General features: G+C 46.6%; 1 protein-coding gene across 1 annotated transcript in view; it reads right to left on the reverse strand.

The window, feature by feature from the left end:
* Positions 1 to 336: 336 nt before the first annotated feature.
* MAP3K7CL (MAP3K7 C-terminal like) overlaps positions 337 to 25,170 on the reverse strand; it is a 75,139-nt gene continuing 50,305 nt past the window's right edge. Inside the window, exons 3-5 of the mRNA XM_073670827.1 lie at positions 5,826 to 5,887; positions 2,880 to 2,995; positions 337 to 1,014 (exon numbers count right to left, since the gene is read on the reverse strand). Of these exons, the coding sequence (XP_073526928.1) occupies positions 834 to 1,014; positions 2,880 to 2,995; positions 5,826 to 5,887 (359 nt within the window). The 3' untranslated portion in view covers positions 337 to 833. The remainder of the gene's footprint in view (positions 1,015 to 2,879; positions 2,996 to 5,825; positions 5,888 to 25,170) is intronic.

The raw sequence follows: 25,170 nt of genomic DNA on the forward strand, positions 1-25,170 counted from the left end.
AAAATTTGACTCCATGTGGACCAATCAGAGGGATAGAAAAATTAAAGGGGTATTCCCATCTCCAAAATCCTATCCCAATATGTAGTAGGTTTAATAATAATATTAGCAAATACCTCCAGTTAGAGATGTAGTATAGTTCTTCAGATTCGCTATGTCACTTACCCCATGTGCAGGGCATTGCAATAGTTTTAATATCCATGCTTACAACCACTAGGAACTAACTAACTGTCACTATATGAGTGATCGTAATCATGGATACCTAAGCTACTGCAATGCCCTGAACATGAGGTAGGCGTCATAGCGAATCAGAAGAACTATACATTTCTAATTGGAGGTATTTGCTAATAATATTATTATTATTACACCTACTACATATTGGGATAGGATTTTGGACATGGGAATACTCCTTTAAGCCTTGTTCCGTCAATCTGCAGAAAAAAGGCTCTATTTAGGAATCAGGGCTGTAGAACAGGACCCCATATATATGTCAAAACTGTTACGACAAAGACAGTTTTTATAAATCTGTTTGTGACCTCTGTAAGCTCTGCTTAATTTAGGAGGGACATATGTGACAATGGATAATTTAGCCCCCTGGGGCAGTTGTAGGCTCAATTTTACCCCCCTAGTTTAGAACTATCACGGCATCGACTTATTTAATTTTTAAGAACCTGTAAAAGTGGAAGTTTCCCTTTAAGCATCATCGTGGCCTGTGTGCCATCACCAAATCCCTTTGGACGCGTGGTGGTGTCTACTATCACAATATTCTAAACGTTTACAATAAAAGTGCTGACGTGTTGATCACTTTGTAAGGGGTCGTTGCTCGTCATCCGCCGTTAAGATGATCCCTGCCGTTTCTGGTACTGTGTCCTCAGTTTTTCTAATTGCTCTTTACATCGGGAATGAGCCAAGCTAAGGCTCTGATTCTCTTTACTGAGGTCCTCATATTCTTGCTCTAAAGGAGCGACATCTGAGTTTTCCTTCTCAAACTGATCCAGCCTGGCCATCAACTCTTTTCTAAAAAAGTGAAAACAAAAAAAAAAAAAAAAAAGAGAGAAAAATAAATATTTGTTTCCAATGTGTAGACACAACTTTACTTGTCAACCTGACTTACAAAAAGTTTTACTGAACTTAAGGAAATTCCTATAAATCACCCCCTGGTGAAACACTTCAGAGCTGTCAGACAAATAGTACACTCATGGCCAAAAGCTTTGAGACTGACACAAATTTTCATTTTCACAGTTTTCTGCTTCAGTGTTTTTAGATCTTTTGTCGGAGGTTACTGAAGTATAAATATGAAAACATTTATAAGTTTTTAAACTTTTATTGACAAATACATGACGTTTATGTAAAGACTCAATATTTCCAGCCTTGTCCCTTATTTTTCATGACCTTGGCCCTTCGTCTCGGCAGCTGGATATCGGCTTCAGGGCCAAATCTTGACTGGTGACCCATTCTTGTCTCATCAGTGCTTAGAGTTTCACATACTTTGTGTTTTTCTACCCGCTTTTTGAGAATTGACTACAAGTTCTCAATGGGATTGGGATCTGAGGAAATTCCTGGCCATGGACCCAAAAGGTCAATTCTTTATTCATGGTAGTGTCTTAGGCAAAATTGTGAGTGAGCTCCTCCATGGATGAGAAGCCACCTCACATGAATGGTCTCAGGATGCCTTACTGATGGCAGACACAGGACTCATGGTCACACTCATATTTTCTTCTCCGTCCAATCATTCTTCTAGATGTCGTAAACGGTCTGAAGGGCCTTTAACTTTGCAGGAAGTACAAGGATTGGACAGCAGAGGACTGGTGTAAAGGTATTGTATCTGATGAATCCCCTTCAGACTGTTTGGGATATCTGGAAAAATGATTGTCTAGAGAAGGACTCACTACCATGAGTTCTGTGTCTGCCAACAGTAGTGCATCCTGAGACCATTCATGGATGTCATCCGAGTGCGGTCTGATGTTTTCCACACACCCGTAGGCATGAATGGGCGATTGCCATTCGATTATTGGAGGTAAATCGTACATGCTGCAATTTCTTCCTTGGACCTTCTCAGTCCGAGGATAAAAATCACACATGTGCACTGTCTCACTGAGTCCAAGTGCAATCCAATGTTTTGATGGATTCCTCTTGGATCGAAAATAAGGTTGTCTGCACGAGCCCTACCAACTACATTTCTTTAAATTAGAAGCATGAGGGGGAACTGAAAAATTTACTATGGGACCCAACTCACAGTTTATATTAATAGTTAAAAAAAGGATAACCAATGGTACTGCTGACTTAAAAAGGGCAGAATAGTAATGTCAGGTTTTTCCAGGATAAAACAAACCAAGTTTCTGCGCTATAACAGTGCCTTCCTCAGCGCTAGTGACTAGTGCCAACCACATAGCTTGTGTAACCAGATGTGACTGCTCTGCCTATCTGATAGGGAACCTGTCATTATGTTTTCCTACCCCAAACCAATGCCATCTATGTAAAGGCACTGTAATGCTGATTACATACGTACCTTCCTTTATTGTAGAAATTTGGGTTTACGCTTTAGAAAAATGTATTATTGAAATATTCTGCAATTGCGGCGGAGGCGGGCACTGCACATACAGCTCTGCTGCTTCTCTTCCCTATTTCCCGCCCACCTGTCTTCTGTCAATGATTGACAGGTCGCTTTTCTTTCAGTGACTGTTACATTAAGGACTTCATAGATTTTTCTGACCACTGTACTCCCTGAAGTTTAAGAATTTGTGGCTAGTCCATCTTCACAGTACACCACCAATGGTGTCTTCTTGTAAGTTTTTGTAGTCTCTCAATGTCAGAAGAAGTACTTATGAGCGCTGCAGCTCCTCATTTCCTAAATTTCTTCTTGCTCTATGTAGAGAACTTACTTCCTTTCCTCCAGAAGTCCTATCTCCCTCTTCACTTGGTGGTATTCTTCTGCAATTTGACAGTGCTGCTTGAACACCTGCATGGACTCCTTGGATGTGTTACATGGTGGAAGAGGCTGAAGGTGTAAAGAACATAAATACATGAAAGTGGACCAGATCGTAATCAAGGAGCCCAGTATTGAACTGAAACCATATATCTCACTTTCATAAAAGATCTTAAAACTTACATAGGACTCTTAAAGGGAACCTGACAGCTGATACATCCTCCCAGATCCAGCATGTATTAGACATTGGCTGTAGGATCTTGGCCAGGTATGTTTGACTCTGAAACGCTCTGGCATTTCAAAGAAAAAACATAGTTTAACACCCCTTGAGAGTTAAGCCGCACTGTAGACTAGTTGGAGAGGTGGGTAACCAGTGTCTTCCTTGGAATGACAGGTTTCTCCTTATATACATGAAGTAGAGAGCCTTTAAGAGAACTCTTACATGATGCTTCAAAGATGGAGAGAGACTGCCATCTGCTGGCCAGACACAGTCAAGAGGAACCAAGATATACAAGAGAAGTTGAAGGGAGAGCAGATTTGGACACTGGACCCGGTCAGGTGACTTCCAGGAAGGAGTTCCTGGAGATAAGAGGCCAGCGCGCCAAGCCTGAGGAGTTTTTGGCGCCAAGCAGCAGAGAGGAGCAGACGTGCTCCCTGCATGCTGAGAAGCCCCGCATAGCAGGCCTAAGCCGGAGGCCTGCGAGGTGCCACAGCCAGGCGCCGGTGGATGAGCTCCAGATCCCTCACAGATTTGACCCGAGTGCTGTGCCTACTGAGGAGAGTCGGAACCTGCTTGCGGTGCTGACTGAATTCGCGGAAACCCGACATCGCCCGCCGACAGACGAGGTCTGGACCCCCCTATCCCCGGCTTGAGAGACTGCCTCCAACGGCCAGGAAGAGAGGAGTTGAGAGACTGCTGAGCCAGGAAAGTCACACCAGTGAAAGCAGAAGAGCTGCATACGTGAACAGGGCCATCACTTCTACTGTTCACTCACGGTAACGGGGCCAGTTGGGTTTAGGTACTCAGGTTAGGAGGGGAACAGTTGGGGCGGAAGAAGCTAAACTTGCTTTAATTGATTTTGTCCGGAAAAGACTTGCGGCCTAGCGGGAATAACCGGTGACCCCCGCTAGGGCCATATACAGAGATAAAGAACTGACGTGGTGACTCCCCTGACTGTGTGCACCACATTACTTTGAGAGACTTCGTATTCTGCTAATATTTCAAATTATCGTTCAATACCCTTGTTGTTATCCCTTTGTTCAGAATACCTGTTATATATATACATAACTGTTTATAATCATCTCCGACTGTCCCTGCCTTGTGTCTCTGTGCGTTGCATTCTGGCATCTGCATTACATACACATGTAAGGACATGGACATATTTCCCTGTTCCCCCTTGAAGACTGTATAATGTAAAGTGTAGTGTGTATAATGTCATGTGTTATGGTGATGGTGATGTGTAGTGTGGATTATGTTGTGGTGTATTGTAATATTTGCACTAAGTTCTGCCCAGCAACAGACAGTGAGTAGGGTAAGACATAGTTAAGTGTTATGACTAGCCCAGAGAAGGATGCAACAGGATCAGAGAGGACTTCCTGGTAGTGAGTCAGACAGGGCCTAGCCTGCAGCTACAGCAGAAGTTTGGTTTAAGTGCTCAGCACGGCCACATGCAGTGGGTGTTTTGTGGCAAGAGAAAAAGGAGATCAGGACAGAGACAGCGTGATCCTGAGGAACAGACTGAGACAGAGAGAGAGTTACAGAGACGCAGAGAGAAGCACAGTGCCAGCTCAGAGAACTGACCAGAGAGCAGAGTGACCAAGTGAGGAAGATCTGCAGACGGTACGCCTAGCAGCCAGGCCCCGAGTAGCTTACAGCTCTTAAATGTAATGGGCCAGAATGTACCAGAACGGCCCTCGTCACGTTACACACATGCAGGGAGAAACCTGTCACTCAAAGTGAGCGGGCAGGGAGAAGCCACCGGAGACCTGCCTATCCAACGAATCTCCTGTGTAACTCAGTCCCTGACAAGCTTTCTGTGCAGCAACTGTCAAAGTAGCCGCAGCGTTTCAAACATAAATGGCTGAATTCATACAGCCTGTGTCTGATATATGCTGCCAATGGATGGGGCACCATGTATTAGCTGTCAGGTTCCCTTTAATGTAAAGCTGCTCATAAAACTAAAGATATAATAGAATCCTATAAACTTATCAAAGTGCAGAAACGGAGTGGGTAAAAAGATACTTTTATGGGCATCCCCAAGGATCTTACAATCCATGAATGGGGCTGCCTAATCTATTGACTGGCAATACGTGCTCCACCCTGGCACTAAAACTGCCACGTATAGTTACCCTAGGTAGTGCCCTCTATTGGACTCCCGCTGTCCTTTCCACAGAGAACAGTAAGTCCTCTTGCACAGGGGCGTAACACTAATAGGTGCAGGGGTTACAATCACACCCAAGCCCTGGCACCTAGGGGGCTTAAAAGGCTCCTTTGGCCCATATGAAAAGGCTACTACCAATAAAGACTTGCAATAGTTGGGGGCCCCATTGGAGCTTTTGCATTGGGGCCCACAATATTTACGTTACACCACTGCTCCTGTATCCAAGATGGCTGAGACATGTGGAGTGCAGTGGAGTCGGCACCATACTTCCCCTGGCTTTCCTGTGCTGTAGAGAGGCGGTTCAGACCTACCATTGCTCCATATACCACTGCAACAGCCATCAGGGATGCCAGAGGACTAGGATGCCAGTATCCATGGAAAGGGCAGCGAAAGGCACCGGATAGGGTAACTGTACATGACAAGTGTGTACTCCCTTTTCAGTGCCAGGGTAGGGGGTACTTTAAGGATGTAGTCAATTTTGTCAGTTATACATTTTTTTCATATGGCCTCAATGCTGTTACCTGAAGTTGTTGGTCTAGATCTGGAAATGACAAAGGGAAAGCCTTCTCTGCAGACGCTTCATCTGTAAAAAGCAAAGAAAAAATATTTTCATAATTATTTTTCTAGTTAGTATAATTCATTTTTCTTGATTGATGCACAATTGTCCACACTCTTCTGAGGGCATTGTGATTGGTGTGAACAAGACTGTGAACATCTATGGCACAGATACACTATATAGAAAAAAGTATTGTGCCACCCCTCCCCCCCTCACATTATACCTCCAGGATTAATAGGATTAACATCTCATTAATAGACATTAATATGGAGTTGGCCTTTTTGCAGCAATAACAGCTTCCGCTCTACTGGGAAAGATGTCTACTAGATTTTGTAGGCGTCTGTGGGAATTTTTGCTGCTTCTTCTACAAGAGCATTTGTGAGGTCAGACACTGATGTTGGGGAGAGGCCGGGCTCACAATCTCCTGTCTAGTTCATCTGAAAGATGTTGGATGGGGCGAGGTCGGGGCTCTGTGTAGCTGGTCGTGTTCTTCCCACCAAACACCCCTAACTATGTCTATATGGACCTTGTATAATGGGCACAGTCATGGGGAACAGAAAAGGGCTGTCACATAGTGACAAGGAACTGTGGGCACCTACCCGTTCCCTCGCACTAGGGACGCCCTAGTCTATCACTGTCCACCGGATTACTCTGAATGCTGGAGATGCCAGGGTCTCGTACCTTGCTATGCTCCTATCTTACCCTTATTGGTTCCTTCCCCCACCCAGGGAGGTGTGAGGTTGAAGTGTATAGTAAAACACTAATCAGACAGACAGGGGTTAACAGACAGGGATAAAAGAAAACTACAATTATACAAATGCACTGACTAAACAACAGAGTGGAACACAGGGGAGGAATAGGAAGGAAGAAACCAAATGGGAGAGGATAAGGATAAACATGCAAACCAACTCCATGCAGAAATCTGCTGAAAAATTCTCCAACCGCCTACTCCAAACACTGAACTCTCTCCTTCAACTCCAAACCAGGTAGTGGTAACTATCACTGGCAAGGTCGGAAGTGAGGAGGAGGGTTTTTATACCTTCTGGGAGTACCGAATTCAGAACAGCTGATCCAGCCCAAGACAGAGAACTTCAGGAGTCCAATTGAGCAGTTTAACCCTTGCAGCACCAGAGCAAAGAAAGCCAGAACTGCTAATAGGATGATCAACTACCGCAGGTGTATGTATCACCAGATGCTGCGATCGTCTCACCCCACTCTGTCAGGGTATCCCCGTGACAAGGGCTTTCCTCAAACTGTTACTAAAAAACTGGAAGCTACAACTGTCAAAAATGTCTTGTGCTGAAGCATTAAGATTTAATTTCAGTGGAATTAAGGAACTAAGGCCAACCTGAAAAAAATGCCCATAATATTATCCCTTCTCCACCAAATTGTACAGCGGGCACAATGCAGTCAGGCGGGTAACGTTCTCCTGGAATTCACCAAAACCAGTCAATCAGATGCCAGATAGGGAAGTGTGATCTGTCTCTTCACAGTACACATTTGCTTCAGAGACCAGTGGTGGCAGCTTTACACCACTCCTTCCGACGCTTGGCATTGTGCTTGGTGATGTATGGCTGCATGCAGCTGCTCGGCCATGAAGCTCCCAGCGGGGGTGCTGTGTCTGTTAATGTCTGAGGAGGTTTGGACTCTTCAGTTTTGGGGTCAGCAGAGCGTTGGTGACTTTTACGCTCACAGCTCTGTAATTTTACGTGGTCTCCTCGTGCTGCTTAGTTAAATACTTTTTATTACTCCAAAACATGAGGATATATGTTTAGGGAAGAATAGCTCAATAATACCGCATCCAATGGAACACGTTACAATTTTTTCAGTATAATTTGCACAGAATTAAACAGGAAAAAACCCTCTCGAGGCATATGCATAATTTCCAACTTTTAGAACTGACTGGGAAGTCAAGCACGATCTGAAAAATAAGTTCCCCTCAACCACAACCCCTTAACCAGTCATGCCCCTTCAGCAGATCTCCCACTTCACGATATAGAGCATCCCAGGTTTGCGCTCAAGAGGTTGTCCAAGATGTTGTCCAAGAGGTTTTCAAGAAGCTTTGATGTTCACCGAGGAGATTTACCTACTCTTTCAGGAGTCTACAAGCCTCCTAGATATTTAGGAATCGTTAGCGAGTATAAAGAAGACTTCAGAAATTCCTAATGCACCTCAATGGGTGCCCTATCGAGGCTCCATACATCATGGATGTGTAACATGACAATACACAGTAGGTAATTACACAGCTATATTGAGTGGGTGGCAAGACCCATGTTTGAAGCAAAAGTTGAAAAAAAAAGGAAAGAGAAGGAAAAAAAAGGCAAGCCTGAAATATATTTAGCACCTCAGCCATAACGTTGCCTCTTCTCAGCATGTATAAAAACATATTCAACTTTCAATGGCGATAATTATAGTAAAGAGTGACATAAAGACTTCACGTAGAAGAGGACAATGCCTTGGCCAAGGATTAACAGCAATAATAGGGGACAAGACTAAACAAGATGATGGAATAGGATAAGATTTCCATGTCTTGACTATAAATATCAGCTATGAGCCACGACTCACTCTTACTTTATCAGTGATATATTTACCTCCCTCCGAGGCTCGCTGCTGTCAATCCACAATTCCTCTGTGTTTACTTTAAGATTCATAATTGCCTCCTTTAAAAATAGGTGAAAGTTCTAAAAGTGGAGACATGAATCACACTGTGCGGCAATGGCTTCTGAGAGTGATTCAATCCGCCTCCTTCAGCCGCTTCACATGTACGGTGCCAAGAAGATGGAAACCGTTTGCCAGGCTTCCTGTACGGCAGAAAATGGCAGTCTCTGGCTAGGGACCTGCAAACCCTGGGCCTCTTAGAGCTCAGGTACTGCTCTCTATAACATCCACTTTGTACTGATTAGTAATATGGCATCCATATAAAAAGTATGGGGCCTTAATGCGATGCCTCTGAACCATCCTGGATCCTACAGGACCGTCTCGTGAGGTTCGCAGTAAGTCCTTCTTTCATTCTTATCTGCGCGAGTATTTTTTTTATTTGTCAAAATGATGGAGTGGAGGGTCACTATAACAGAGCAGAAGGGGTAATGTAGGGCATCTCGCTGTGTTTGGAGTAACTGTTGGGGCATTGTGTGTGGACATGATGCTGTGTAGGAGGCACTTTGGAATTATGTGTGGGGGGACTTTGGAGGCATCGTGTAGTGGGAATCATTGTGTGGGGTACACAATAAAGGCTTTGTAATGTGTAAGAGAGGCACTATGGGGGCATCATGTGTGGGGGACACAATATGGGTTTCGGAATTTGTAACAGAGGCACTGTAGAGGGGAACTGTGGGGGCATCATAATGTGTGAGGGATACATTGTGGGCGCTGAGCGAAAGGAGAACTGTGGGGGCTGAGTGAGAGAGGAAATGTGAGGGCATCATAATGTGTGAGGGATACACTGTGTGAGCTGAGAGGGCACTGTGAAGGCATCACAATGTGTGAGGGATACAGCGTGGGGGCTGAGTGAGAAGGGCATTGTGAGGGCATCATAATGTGCGAGGCATATGTGGCGCCCCTTCGGGTTCAGTCGCCACAGAGGTACTGCATCTCACCCAGAGGTGTGGTGCCTCACTCTCAGGTAAGGATGGGGTACTGCCCGCGACCCACCCACCTGCATCCAACAATACACTACTCCAGACCAGCAGGAGGGGCAAGATGCATGCGTGCAGTGCTGAGCCCTGTCCCTGGTTGGAAGGGGGGAACCGAGAGAGGGGGAACCATGTAGTGGGTGTGGGTGGAGGAAGTAGTTCAGGGGAGAACCTTCAGTAGGAGTATAAGAAGGGAACCATCTTGAAGGAGTCCGATCAGTCTGAAAGGAGAAGTAGTGGGAGCAGGAGCTCTGTAGGAGCTCTGCTCAGGAGGAGATGAGGAAGGAGCGGGCCTAGTTGAGAGGCCCAAGAGGACAGACAGAGAGGACGGGAGCAGAAGGAAGGCTCCAAGAGGAACAGAGGGGATCCCAGGGGCACGGGAAGTGCAGGAAGCCACCCGTGCGCCCGAATCTACACAGACGTGGAGGGGTCAGGCCGCAGAGGGGACCGGCCCCTAACTAGTGGAGAACTACATGGCTCAGCTAGGAAACCGGAGGCTTCTGCACTTTCAGGGTGTAGTTGCTCACAGCCGCAGCTAAATTTCCGAAAAGGTAGCCACACAGGATTCAGGGAACTGCTGGTTGCCCGCCAAGATCCGAGGTTACTGGCTTGGGACACTGGTGGCGCAGGGCAGGAGGGTGAGAGCCGGCACAGGAAGACCACCGAGGAAGGCACACAGAATGGGGTCCCGTTAAGTACTCCTGAATTAACTGAGGGATTGCTGAACCCCTTCCTTGGTGAACGCAGGACGACGTGGAAGGTCACATACCGGTACTGGTGACCTGGAGTCTAACAACTGTGAGTAAACCTTGAAGACTCCACTCCACTGTGTCCTAGAATTATTATCTGCGCCATCCCCTGCACTACACTGCACAACAACATCTACCTCATCTATAATCACCACAGCACCACCCTGGAGCTTAGCTCTACCTGTGGAGAGCTGAACCAACTCTGCTGCATCACCAACAGCTCCAGAGGACCATATAGCGGCATACCACAGGTGGCGTCATGAATATTAAACTATAAAAACTATAAATCCCCTTTTATCGACCGCCCTGGGTCACAGACCGGGTCACCGCCACTGTGACATCTCCCCTAGCAACGACCGGCCCGGCTACTGTGGCTCCCCTGCAGGTTCAGTCACCACAGAGGTACTGCATCTCACCCAGAGGTGTGGTATCTCACTCTCAGGTAAGGATGGAGTACTGCCCGGGACCCAAACACCTGCATCCAACACTACACTACTCCAGACCAGCAGGAGGGGCAAGATGCGCTGCTCCTCTGCTGAGCCCTGTCCCTGGCTGGAGTGGGGGGAACCAAGAGAGGGGGAACCATGTACTGGGTGTGGGTGGAGGAAGGAGTTTTGGGGAGCACTTCGGCAAGTGTATAAAAAGGGATGGAACCATCTAGAAGGGTTCCAGTCAGAGGAGGACAGTGAGTGGGAGCAGGAGCTCTGCAGGAGCTCTGCTCAGGCGGAGCGGGCCTAGTGAGAGAGGCCCAGGAGGTGAGACTGACTGAAGAGAGGAGAGGAGCAGGAAGGAAGGCTCCTGAAGGAAAGAGGGGATCCTAGGGGTACGGGAAGTGCTGTAGGCCATCCGTACCCCCGAATCTACCAGGACGTGAAGGGATCAGGCCGCAGAGAGGGGACCGGCCCCTAACTAGTGAGAATTGCAACGTTCAACTAGGTAACCGGAGGGTGCAGCATTTCAGGTGCTGCAGCCAACAGCCACATCTAATTCACCAAAAAGGTGGCCATAGAGGACCCAGGGGACAGAGAAAACGTCGCCCGACAAGGTTCGCGGTCACTGGCTTGGGACACTGGGTGTGAGGTCCAGGGAGACAGCCAGAAGGAACACACAGAAGGGGGTCCCGTTACGTACTCGGAGGTACCTGAGGGTTTGCTGAACCCCTCCCTGAGTAAGCACAGGACGACGTGGGCGGTTATAATCCGGAAAGTGTAACCTGAGGAACTTCACAACTGTGAGTAAACCCTGAAGACTGCACCCCACTGTCTCTGTGAATTATTGCTGCGACATCATCCCCCTGCACCATACTGCACAGCAACATCTACCTCATACAAGATCTACACTGTCCTGGAGCTAAGCTCTACCTGTGGAGAGCTAAACCAACTCTGCTGCATTAACAACAGCTCGAGAGGACCTGCTCCGCAGCGGCGGCTCCCTTTAGCCGCATACCACAGGTGGCGTCACGAACATTAAAGGAACTTTAAATCCCCTTTATTAAATAATTCCCCTTTTCATTGAATGCCCTGGGTCACGGAGCGGGTCACTGCCACTGTGACATCCCCAGCCCCAACGACCGGCCCGGCTACCGAGTACCCCACTGCCCAGGGGGCGAGTCATTTTTGGCGTCACGAACAGGATACGAACAGACCCTTTATCACCGGGTATTGTGCGCCTAGAGACTGTGTTGGATACTGAATGTGGCGCCCGCCCCAGAAGAACAGCGCCATTATGTGCGTTATCAAGGACAACAAAGAGCCTCCCATTGTGGGACGGGTCCCAGAATAGCGCCAAAAGCGCAACCCGCCCCATGCGCCTGTGGCCATATACCTGGATTTGTCGATCAGTCTGGGGAAGCCGCCTCCGGGTGTGGCCGACAGCAAGCAGCCATGGGACCGCCCCAGAAAGGGGAGAGGAGAGAAGAAACCTTGGAGACAGGGCGGAGTCTCCAGCAGTCTAGACAGACCGCACCCGGCAGGCAAGATGGAGAGAGGTCAGCCAGAAGCTCCGTCTTGTGGCCTGCAGCCCGCGGCAGAACCCCTCACCGTGGGGGGGGTGCTAGCAAAGTTGTCCCTGGAGGACACCAGCTTCATCCGGGACGAGATGCAGGAACTGGGCAGAAGAATGGTGGAGGCCCAGCAAGCTGCAATTGCTGCCTGGAGAGCGGAGCTCATGGAGAAGATGATGATCCGGCAGCAGTCGGCGCTGCAAGTGACCGGCAGCATCCCGGCCCCGGCGGAGCTGCGTAAGGACCGGGAGGTGTCAGGCTGAGCTGAAGCGGTCGCGGGAGCAGGAAGGAGTGAAGTCCCTGTCCCGGACGCGGCTGACGCTGCCCCATCCCTGGTCCCCCTGCCGGAACCTCCGTCCCCGGGCGCTCAAGCCCCAGATCTGCTCCTGGGCCAGGAACCATCAACCCCGGGCGCTGGTGAGGCGGACCTGCTCCTAGGCCCCCTTCAAGAGCCGCCTGCTCCCACACGCGAATGGGTGTACGGGCGCACGGCCCGGGACTGGTCCGCGGAGGTGGAAGACCAGAGCCTCCCGTTACTGCCCGCTCCTGAGTCCCCAGGTGCCCACCAGGAAGAGGGAGACCAATTCCTGTGGGATAACCCGGGGGGGGACCTCATGGGTTTTCCCCGGGAGACCCGGAAGGCGGCTGCACGTCGGGAGGAGCACTGTCAGCGGGAGCTTCTGCAGCTGGAGAAGGAGCGGCGACCCGGCGGGTGCACTGGAAGAGAATGGAGGCAAGGAACATGGAGGAGAAGGCCCGGGCCCGCAAGGCAAAGTCGGCCATGCCTGAGCCACGTGCCGAAGGAGTAGTGGTCAAGTTTGACCTGGATGGAGGATGGGGGTTCATCCGTCCTCTTTGTTAACCGGCGGGACGTGGAGTCCCATCTCCAACAGGGACATCCCGACCGAGACTTGTACCCCGGTGACCGCGTCACCTACACCAGGCATAGAGGTGAGCGGGACTGGTATGCCCTGAATGTATACAGGGTAGTGGAGGAGGATATGCCCCTGCAGGTTGAGGCTGATGACCTGGCTGGGTCAGCCTGCAGCAACCAGGTGTTTCCCAGGAGGGAGCACCACTATTGAACTCCCTGTTTAAAAATGTGTGTATATAGTTACCCGGAAGGGTACAGCAGCAATGCAGAGTTAAAAGTGTGTGTTTAAAAAGTTTATGCTTATTTGTTTAGTGTACCCGGTTAAGGTACGTGGACTGATAGGTTGTGGACAATGGGCAGCCAAAAACTTTTAAACTGTACATAGTTGGCACTTCTTAAGGTGCTTCTTATTGGTTTTATATAAAAAAATCACAAAACAAAAACCTGTTTGGCGTGGCCGAAGACGTGGTCCAACACTTGGATCACCTATGCCCTGCAGCCACGCCCAGGGCCTACGTTGAGGGTCTGAGGACGGGTCCCTCATGTTGCTCAAGATTGCACCTTGTTCAGTGAAATGGACACCCGGTTACAGATCGCGCTGTAGCCTGCTAAAAATGTTTAATATGAAAAATGTTTTATGTGTAAGGAAGAATGTTATTTAAAAAGAGGTTTTATATAGTAATCTGCAACGTTTAAGAAATGTGCCTCCCATAAAGGGAAGAAAACGTTTGTTTATGATCTTATATGCGAATGCATTCTATCAATTTTGCATGTCTTTAAAATATTTTGTATTTTACTCTGTTCCAGCCCGCGGACGTGCTGTGTTTTACCAGGGGGGTATGTGGCGCCCCTGCGGGTTCAGTCGCCACAGAGGTACTGCATCTCACCCAGAGGTGTGGTATCTCACTCTCAGGTAAGGATGGAGTACTGCCCGGGACCCAAACACCTGCATCCAACACTACACTACTCCAGACCAGCAGGAGGGGCAAGATGCGCTGCTCCTCTGCTGAGCCCTGTCCCTGGCAAGAGATGTTGACTGCCCTGGGTCATGGAGCGGGTCACTGCCACTGTGACATCCCCAGCCCCAATGACCGGCCCTGCTACCGAGTACTTCACAGCCCAGGGGGCGAGTCACTACCGAGTACCCCACGGCGCGTCAGATACACTGTGTGAGCTGAAAGGGTACTGTGAGGGCATCACAATGTGTGAGGGATACAGCGTGGGGGCTGAGTGAGAGGGGCACTGTGAGGGCATAATAATGTGTATGGGGGCATCATACTCTGTGTGGATACTTTGGGGACATTAATGTTGATGTGGTGCCCAGCTGCGCTTGGTACCACAGATCCTTGAAGGGTGTATTAATGGAATCCTCCACAAGAGGCCCCCATAAACATTCACACATCTCCACCTTCCACCTCAGACCAGCAGAGGGAGCCCGTTAGGGATATAAATAGGGAAGGTGGAGCTAGGCAGTAGGAGTTCCTCTGAAGAGTCCCTGCAGTAGAGAAGCCTGAGAGAGGTTAGTCTGCAGTGGAGCTCAGTGTAGTTTAGAGAACTCAGCTAATAGTTCAGCAGTGGACCGCGAGGCTCCTGCTAGCTAGATTCAGGGAGCTCAGATAGAGCTTAAGGTGTGCCGACGCCATAAGAGCAGTGAAGAGCGGCAAGCTGCTGTTAGTGTGAGTAGCCTAGTGAGGACCCGAGCGTGGCCGTAGGCGAGTGGAAAGTGAGTAGCAGAGGAGCTTACGCAGCTCACCCCGATACAGGTACCGGACACCGGGTCCGAGCTTACCAGGATCTCTACGACCCTGTAAGGCATAACCGGAATCCCTGGAGAACTACAGGTCCCAGGTTCACCAGAGAGCTGATACGTAACAGATCCAGGAGACATATAGGCCCCGTAATCTGGGAGCGTGCACTCGAAGAGAAGACCCTACCACAACGTCAGCCGGTGCAGGACAGAGATATAGTTAGGCCTAGCTTCAGGCAGGTCAGAAACTTACTACGCAGAGGCAAGAAACAGGAGACCCCACACCCGCTCATTGGGGAGGATCCCGATATGCACCCTTCACCCTACAGTGCTCCGGGATGTGCCTGAATTTCCACCAGTAAAAGGTACTGAAGTGACTATCATGTCTGTCCTTGTTCTTGCTCTGACCCGGCTGGGTCTCGCCTGTCCTGCATCCCCCCTCTCCAAACGCTGCCCTGAGGCCTAGCTCCACCTGTGGGGAGCTATACCATCAAGCTGCCTTATCACCGGCCTCAGTGGACTGCCGCAGCACTGGTGCTTCTCACCAGAAACCACAGGTGGCATCATGAACTTTCATAAAACTAACAAACAAGCCCTTTTTAAAAGCTGACACCAGGGTACGGGCCAAGGAGCCGACCACCGCGACATCCCCAAGGTCAGGCAAAAGGCCCGGGTACCGAGTCGTCCCCATCCCCCTGGGCTAGTCATTGAGGTAGTACCTTTGGCCGAACATACTGTGTGGAGGACATTGTGAGGGCGTCACACTGCTGAGACAAGAAAAGGGGTAATAAACTAAGTGGGAATGCTAAAGGATTATACTTAAGAATTATCTTTGTGAGCAAGGTTAAGGGTGTGGATTATTTTAAAAAAAATGTGTCCCTCTTTCCTTTCCTTCTGAGCTGGGAGGTATGCTTTACTGCATCTCCATGTGGCTTGGATTTTGAATGAATAAAAATAATGTGGTATTCTAGAGAAGAATGTCTCCTTGCTTATGACATTAACTAAGGCTTTACGTCAGCAGACGGAGGTTGTGTGTTATCAGACAGGTCAGGGATAAAGTTGTGGGGAGGAGTAAAGCAGGGTTAGGTTATAAAAAAAATAGTCCAAGCTCTGAACATCTCACGGAGCACTGTTCAATCCATCATTCAAAAATGTAAGGAGTATTGCACAACTGCAAGCCTACCAAGAAATGGCCATTCACCTAAACTGACATCCCAAGCAAGGAGAGCACTAATTAGAGAGCAGTCAAGAGGCCCATGGTCATGTTATAGCAGAAGATGAGGCCCCTCAAGTCAAAAGCCCCATCTATGCTATATAAGTCTGAAAGTTACTTTAGGTCAAAAGAAAAACACCAGCTATGAATGTTCCTTCTTGAATCAATAATGCGTCCTTGCCAGTCATCAGAATGTATCTGATTTAATGTGTCTAATTCAATGTGTCCGATTGAATGTTTCAACACAAGCACGAGAATAGAAGTTAGTCTTTGTGTGCTAAAATTATATAATCAAACTATATATGGTAAATCCGTTTCCTGCCTTCAGGGTGGATATAAAACCCATGCTTTGTAATAAAGTTTAGAGCTTGTTTGACACACATCCTGTCCTGTGTCTCACTCTCTCTCCGATATCGTAATCCAAAGGATAGAAGACTCAGAATGCAGTGACCACATTCACTCTGGAGGAGATGCAGAAATCCACAGCTCAGGTGGGAGAATCCGTCCACAGAACAACTATTGGTTGTACTGTATACTCCACAAATCTGGCTTTTATGGAAGAGTGGCAAGAAGAAAGCTAATTTTGAAAGCAAGGCATCAGAAGTCCTGTTTGCCGTTTGCAAAAAGCCAGATCTGGTAAAGTATTCATCTACAGATGGTGAATACTTGTACCAATCATGGTTCTGCTATATTTTGTTCATAATAAATTGTGATGTGTCCTATAAACTGCAATACTGTAGAATGGCAGTATATAGTATGAGCAATCAGACTATTGCAGATTCAAGTCTACTAAGGGGATTAAATAATAATGAATGAATACTGTAAAAGCAAAACCCAAAAGTTACAGAACATCATCTCTTCACTTAGGCAGCACGATATATATAGATGGATAGATAGATAGATAGATAGATAGATAGATAGATAGACAGTCATGGTCAAAATTGTTGGCACCCTTGAAATTGTTCCAGAAAATGAAGTATTTCTCACAGAACATTATTACAATTACACATGTTTTGTTATACACATGTTTATTTACATTACTTTGTTTATTGGAACAACACATAAAAATAGAGAAATTGGACATAATTTCACACAAAACCCCAAAAATAGGCTGGACAAAATTGTTGGCGCCCTCAACTTAATATTTGGTTGCACACCCTTTGGAATAAGTAACTGCAATCAATCGCTTCCTATAACCATCAAAAAGATTCTTACACCTCTCAGCTGAAATTTTGGACCTCTCTTCTTTTGTAAACTGCTCCAGGTCTCTCATAATTGAAGACTCCTTCTCCCAACAGCCATTTTAAGATCTCATCACAGGTGCTCAATGAGATTTAGATCCGGACTCATTGCTAGCCATCTCAGAACTCTCCAGAGCTTTCTTTCCATCCATTCCTGGGTGCTTCTTGAATATGTTTGGGGTCATTGTCCTGCTGCAAGACACATGACCTTGGATGCAAACGTAGCTTTCTGACTCTGAGCACTACATTGCGACCCAAAATCCACTGGAAATCTTCAGATTTCATGATGCCTTGTACACAGTCAAGGCATCCAGTGCCAGAGGCAGCAAAGCAACCTCAAAGCTTGCTTGAACCACCACCATATTTGACTGTCAGTGTGTGTTCTTTTCTTTGTAGGCCTCATTCCATTTTTGGTAAACAGTAGAATTATGTGCTTTACCAAAAAGATCTGTCTTGGTCTCATCTGTCCACAAGACGCTTTAACAGAAGGATTTTGGCTTACTCATGTATATTTTAGCAAACTACAGTCTAGCTTTTTTATGTCTCTGTGTCAGCAGTCTTCCTGGGTCTCCTGACATAGCGTTTCATTTCATTCACATGCGGACAGATAGTTTGCACTGACACTGATGCACCCTGAGCCTGCAGGACAGCTTGAATTTCTTTGGAACTTGATTGGGGCTGCTTATCCACTATCCAGACTATCCTGCGTTACAACCTTACATCAATTTGTCTCTGCCGTCCATGTCCAGGGAGATTAGCTACAGTGCCATGGGTTGTAAACTTCTTGATTATGTTGTGCACCGTGGACAAAGGAACATCAATGTCTCTGGAGATGGACTTCTAACCTTGAGATTGTTGACATTGCTCAACAATTTTGGTTCTCAAGTCCTCAGACAGTTCTCTTCTACTCTTTCTGTTCTCCATGCTTAGTGTGGAGCACACAGATACACAATGCAAAGATTGAATCAACTTCGTCCCTTTTTATCTGGTTTCAGGTGTGATTTTTATATTGATCACACCTGTTACTTGCCACAGGTGAGTTTGGATGAGTATCACATGCTTGAAACAAAGTTGTTTACCTACGATTTTGGAAAGGTGTCATTTTGGGGGTTTTGTGTGAAATTATGTCCAATTTGTCTTTTTTTCTTAGTTTTTTTTTTGTGTTTTTTCCAATACACACAAAGGAAATAAACATGTGTATAATAAAACGTGTGTAATTGTAATAATTTTCTGGAAGAAATACTTTTATAGAAATACATACAGATACATTTGGCCGTTTTGCATATTCAACCTTGGAGAGTCTCTACTTTTCTGCTTTCTGAAGCATCTATAGCTTCACAGTAAAAAGTGTGACTATAAAGAAATCATGGTGCTAGTAAAGTCGATCTCCTGCATTGTATTGGTGTAAATCAATAATTTATTGTGTAATTAATTCTCTGAATTGGCTGAAAGTGCACGTTTTAAGCACAAAACAACAGGGTCAATGGCTGCAGAAATAGTCCCAATCACCATGTGGAGCATTATTGCATTCCATAGTACATTCCCTAATGGACTTGTCCCAGAGTCTATTGAACAGCTGCGATTTATATTTTTAGCTGAGTCGCTCCAAGACGTCTTTAAACCAAAGGTGCAAAAAACAGTGTCATGGAAATGTCTTAATGGACTGGTGGGCACTGCTACGCTGGTAATTTGAGAGGTCATTAGATTTCTAGGGTATAATATAATAATTTTTATTTTTATAGCACCAACATATTCAGCAGCACTTTACAATTTTAGGGGGGACTTATACAGACTATACAGACGTTACAGAATAAGCATAACTCATATCAAAACGAGTGAGGGCCCTGCTCGCAAGCTTACAGTCTATGAGGAATTAGGGGGGACACAAAAGGTAACATGCTCATATGTTGTATAATACAGCCATAATATACTAAATCAGGTTTGTACATAGCACTACATGAATTGGTCGCCAGCCAGTAGGTGTACAGTACAGACAGAAGCTATTCAGTGCATGGATGATATGAACATGAATTTGAAGAAAATTTTAATATGGGCCAAACTAGGACAGTTAGATAAGTATGTTGAGGCGATAGGCTAGTCTAAAGAAATGGGTTTTTAGGGCACGCTTAAAACTGTGGGTATTGGGAATTAATAAAATTGTTCTCGGTAGTGCATTCCAAGGAATTGGCGCAGCACGCGAGAAATCGTGAAGACGAGAGTGGGAAGTTCGGATTATGGAGGATTTTAGTTTTAAGTCAATGGCAGTACGAGGGCACGGGTAGGGTTGTAGACTGAGACGAGGGAGGCGATTTAGGGGAGTCCTGAAGTGTGGCACCCTGCTGTTCACAGGTGCCATATGACCCAGGGTTCATGGACGGACTTCTCCACAAGAGGCCCTCACTACATACAAACACCTCCACCCTTCCACCTCACACCACCAGAGGGATATATATATGCAGGGTGGAGCCAGGCAGTCAGTTAGTAGTCAGACAGAGAGAGTCTGAGACCGTGCTGACGCTGAGAGCAGCGAAGACGCAGCGCGTCTGCTGCTGAGTTCTGAGGGCCCCGAGAGTGGCCGACGGCAAGGAGAAGAGGAGAGAAGAGTAGAAAGGGGCAGAGGAGCATCATAGGCTCACCCCGAAGATACAAACCGGACACCGGATCCGTGCCTACAGGGTCCTTTATACCCAGTAGGGACCACCGGCATTCCAGGAGGACTACAAGTCCCTGGCAGACCTGAAGCTAAACCCTTAACAGGACCAGGAACCACGAAGGCCCCAGCGTTACCAGGGATAGTGGTTGCCAGCAGAAGGTCTTACTACTGAGTGACAGGTGAAGGAACAGCACGACACATAAGCTAGGCCCAGTTGCAGGCTGGCCAGGCACATACAGAGAGGCAGACACGAACCAGGAGGCCTTATACCCGCTCACTGGGGAGAAGTTCTGAAGTACACCCATCCTACTGAGTACCCTGGACCGTGCCAGAGATCCGCACCAGTAAAGGTATTGAAGCGAATCCCCTGTCTCTGTCAGTTACTCCTGCTGCGCCATACCGCCTGCACTACAAGTCCCAGCATCACCACCCACCAAACTCCACACTGCCCCGGGTGCCCGCTCCACCTGTGGGGAGCAGAAACACCTCAGCTGCCATCCCATCACCCCCCGGAGGTCTGCAGCAGCGCTGGTAAACCTTACCAGGTACCACAGGTGGCGTCACAAACTATTTACTTTATTTTTATCTCTATCCAAGTTACAATCCCCTTTTTGGTTGACTGCCCTGGGCCACGGACCGGGCCAGCCACTGTGACATACCACCCCCTTCCCCAGCATCCATAGGCCCGGCTGCCGAGTACCCCATTTCCATGGGGGAGCATCAGAAGCATGGAGAGCTTTGTGGGTAAGAGTGATAAGTTTATATTGAACTCTGTAATGGATGGGCAACCAGTGCAATGACTGGCACAGAGAAGAGGCATCGGTGTAGCGGTTGGCGAGTAATATGATCTTGGCTGCTGCATTCAGGACGGATTGGAGAGGGGAGAGTTTAGTAAGAGGGATACTGATTAGTAAAGAGTTGCAATAGTAATGTATCAGGCTCATTTGTGGCAAGCATTGTGTATTAATTAAAACTTTAGTTATAGTCATGAGACATTGGAGTATGGATCCATACAAAACTGGAAATTCGACACTGCCCTTCTTATCAGTGCCAGAGAAGATATTAACGTCACCACCCCTGTACTGTACTCTATGTATGAAACACACTGTATGCTCCTAAGAGTTTTAAGAAGCACAGATGTGGCTGATATAAATTTGTCACTCCAGATCACGTGACGTCATAACATGCGTTGTTCCACGGAATCATGATGTCACAGGACATATCTGACCTGCGACCCCACCAATCCTGAGACGAGGCTCTTCAATAGAGCGGTGATTGATCATGCGCACTGCTGCTCCATTCATTCTTAATGGGACCGTCAAAGATAGCCAAGCGCAGCACTCCAGTAGTCTTTGGCACTCCCATAAGAATGAATAGACCGGCAGTGCCCATGATCTATGGTAGAAATTGAGTGATTGTTTCATCAGTATTTTACACCTGAGCTGCCTCCGCTTGTATCATGGGGGCTGCTGCATCCTGCAGTGTATTCATATTGTGACCTGGTGTTGGTAATTATGGCTGCCCTTTTTCAGTGATGTTTTTTGAATTTTATTTTTTTTTCATGAGTTGCTTTAAATTTTAGTGTAGGGACTCGCAAGACAATGAGGACACTTGGCGTGGGGTTGCGAGCTTGTATATTTTGGCCAATATATCAACCAATACATCATGCACTTTATACATTTTTTTATTGCACATTTTTTAATTTTAACCCTCCGTCACATACAATAGGCCTGACAGGCACATCTCTTTTACTTTCATTTCTCCTTCCTCACCAGATTGTGAGGAAATCCCCTCCCCCCAGGTAGTCTCCTGTCTCTAGCAGCTCTGTGAAACCTCATACCACAGTTGGATTGCAGAGCTTCAGGAGGACAGATATAACTGCGCTAATCTCTCAGGCTCATTGTATGTGAACACGTCACACTCAATAAGGTTGGTATTTTATGTTTTTATTCATCACAATTGTTTATTTAGCTTGTTTTATGAATGTATAGCACAAAGTGTGAGGATATTTCATAGAAATAAGGCAGATTAAAAAAGAAAGTGTGCTGCTCAGGCATATACAGTAGTTCCCTAACACATATTCCTTCTCTTGCTTCAGATTATCTGCTGAAATGAAGAGGAAAATGTACAATTTATCAAAAAACCTTGATGTTGAGGAAGTAACAAACATGCTGTTAGATGATGCAGACCCCACACTGAATGAGAATTTAGGAGAGGAAAGTGAGATTGATTCTCATGATGAGGTGGAAGTATGTGAAGTGGATTCTGAAACAGAGCAAGATGGTGACAGTGATGAGGATGAAGATGTAGAATCTTATTATATGGGAAAAGATAAAAAAACCCAATGGAACAAGAAGCCACTCCAGAAAAAACGTAGGGAACCTCAAAACATTATTACTCACCTTCCTGCAGTTATAGGAACTGCAAGTAATGCAAAAACTGCAGTTGAATGCTGGAATAGTTTATTCACAGATGACATTCTGGACTCTATTGTCACATATACCAACCAATATATAGACATTATAAAGGACAAGTTCATCTGCAACAGAACCATCAAGGCCACAGGTGAAATAGAACTGCGTGCTTTTTTTTGATTATTATACCTTGCAGGAGCTTATAGGGCAAATAGACAAAGTTTGGAGGAACTTTGGAGTAAAGATGGGGATGGAGTTGAAAAATTTGGCCTTGTTATGTCCATAAACAGATTCAAGCTTCTAATTTGTTGCCTTCGGTTTGACGACAGAACTACCCGAACCGAACGTAAAACACATGACCGACTTGCTCCAATTCGTGATATATTCCAAAAATTTGTTGAAAACTGTGAAAAAAGCTATTGCCCTGGGGAGAATCTCACTATTGACGAAATGCTCCCTGGTTTTCGTGGTAAATGTGCCTTTCGTCAATATATTCCATCAAAGCCTAAAGCCCCCGTCTCACATAGCGAGATCGCTAGCGAGATCGCTGCTGTGTCACGGTTTTGGTGACGCAACAGCGACCTCACCAGCGATGTCGCTGTGTGTGACACTTTGCAACGATCAGGCCCCTGCTGTGAGGTCGCTGATCGCTGCAAAGTGTCCTGGACCATTTTTCAGTCGTTGCTCTCCCGCTGGTCAGCACACATCGCTGTGTGTGACCAGTAGGAGCAGCGATCAGGCTGGTAACTATGGTAAACATCGGGTTACTAGGGGCACACGCGCTCCTAGTAACCCGCTGTTTATCATGGTTACGAGCCTGCTAAAGTGAGCGGTAACCTCCCGCTCACTGTAGCAGAGTGGTAACCATGATAAACAGCGGGTTACTAGGTGCGTGTGTGCCCCTAGTAACCCGATGTTTACCATAGTTACCAGCGTGCTCCTGCTTCAGCAGGCTCGTAACCAGAAGCAGGACATTGTGGAAAGATTCTTTCCACGATGTCGCTGCTCCCCTGATCGTTGGTGAGCCTGCCTGTTTGACAGCTCACCAGCGACCACATAGCGACGCAGCAACGATCCCTGACAGGTCGTATCGTTGTCGGGATCGTTGCAGCGTCGCTAAGTGTGACGGGGCCTTTACAAATATGGAATAAAAATGTATGCCCTTGTTGATGCCAGTAAGACCTACACTTACAACCTGGAAGTTTATGCAGGAAAACAACCAGAAGGTCCTTACTGTGTCAACAACAAACCCAGTGATGTTGTAAAAAGACTGTCTGAGCCCTTATTTGGATCGGGTCGCAATATAACAGCTGACAATTGGTTTTCAAATTGTGATCTGATTGATTATCTGAAAATGCAGAAGCTTTCATATGTCGGAACTGCAAGAAAAAATAAAAAAGAATTGCCTACACAGTTTGTAAGTGTGAAAGGGAGACAACAGTACAGCAGTATGTTTGCATTCCATAATGGAAAGGTTTTGGTTTCCTATGTACCACAAGCAAAAAAAATTGTACTTCTTCTATCAACACTTCATGATGATGATGCCATCGATCCTTGGACTGAGGCACAAAAAACCCCGGAGATAATTACATTTTATAATGCAACCAAAGGGGGTGTTGATACAGCTGATCAGATGTGCTCAACTTTCAATGTCAGCAGAAACACCAAACGCTGGCCAATGGTCATATTTTTTGCTTTGTTGAATTTGGGTGGTATAAATTCACAAGTCATTTACCTTGAAAACAAGCTTGAACCACTCCGTAGACGATTCTATCTGAAAAAATTGGCCCATGAACTAGTGCTTGGAGAGCTACGCAGGAGAAGTATGAAAACAATCGGTATCCCCTCTCGCCTTCAAGTTCAGCTCAAAAGATTCCGCCCAGAAGATGATAGTGAAAATTCACCACCTGCACCACCTCCCAAAAGAAGGAGATGCACCACCTGCTCCACGGAAAGCGGAATCAGAAGGCTTTCTAATTATGAATGTCACAAATGTCATAATGCAATCTGCCTGACACGTGCAAAAATGATGTGTAATTCTTGCTCTTTGCTCTGCAAGAGTAATTTTTCTGGGGAAACTTCAGGATCTAATTCTGATTGAATATGTGTTTAATAGTACTTAAGGTACCTTAAAATTAAGTTTGTTTCCATAAATTTTCTTTGTAGAGTTTTTTGACAGAGTCGAACTGGGGACTATTTGGCGGGAGTTTTGAAATGTTTGTATTTCAGAGTTATTCGTTTTATGTTAAGTAAATGGGGTTTTTTTTGCACCTGATTATGTGTAGTCTCTTTTATTACATCCCTATGAAGGTCACTGATCACTTTTAGAGCACTGAAATTGCAAACATTAGATATTATAGGTATTTTTCTAGCCTGCGCCTGACATTCACATTGTATGTGAACTCGTTAGAACCGATATTGTATGTGACGGAGGGTTAATGCAGGATGATGCCGGGCCCTTTAATGTTGGCTGGGGATATTGGGTGTCAGTTCTTGGGTAGCCCGCCTGATCTAATAGTATGGGCGTCCCTAATAGTATAGTCGGTAAGCCAGACACTGCACTACACATACTGTATCTGTGTGACTGGTGGCCTATACAAGCCTTATCCTTGTGTGTCTATAATACCGGGCAACTGCCCCTTCCATGAATGATTGGTGTGTGAGTGGTTATTTCATCAATATTTTGCACCTGTGTTGCCTCTGCCTTTATTATGGGGGCTGCTGCATTAGTGAGTTGCATCTATGATAGAAAGCAAGAAGAATTAAGAGGGATGTCCTTATAGTC

The sequence above is a fragment of the Phyllobates terribilis genome, unplaced genomic scaffold (genome assembly GCF_046119375.1).
Source record: "Phyllobates terribilis strain yellow unplaced genomic scaffold, ASM4611937v1 Scaffold_2__4_contigs__length_985480577, whole genome shotgun sequence".
Classification (NCBI taxonomy): Eukaryota; Metazoa; Chordata; class Amphibia; order Anura; family Dendrobatidae; genus Phyllobates; species Phyllobates terribilis.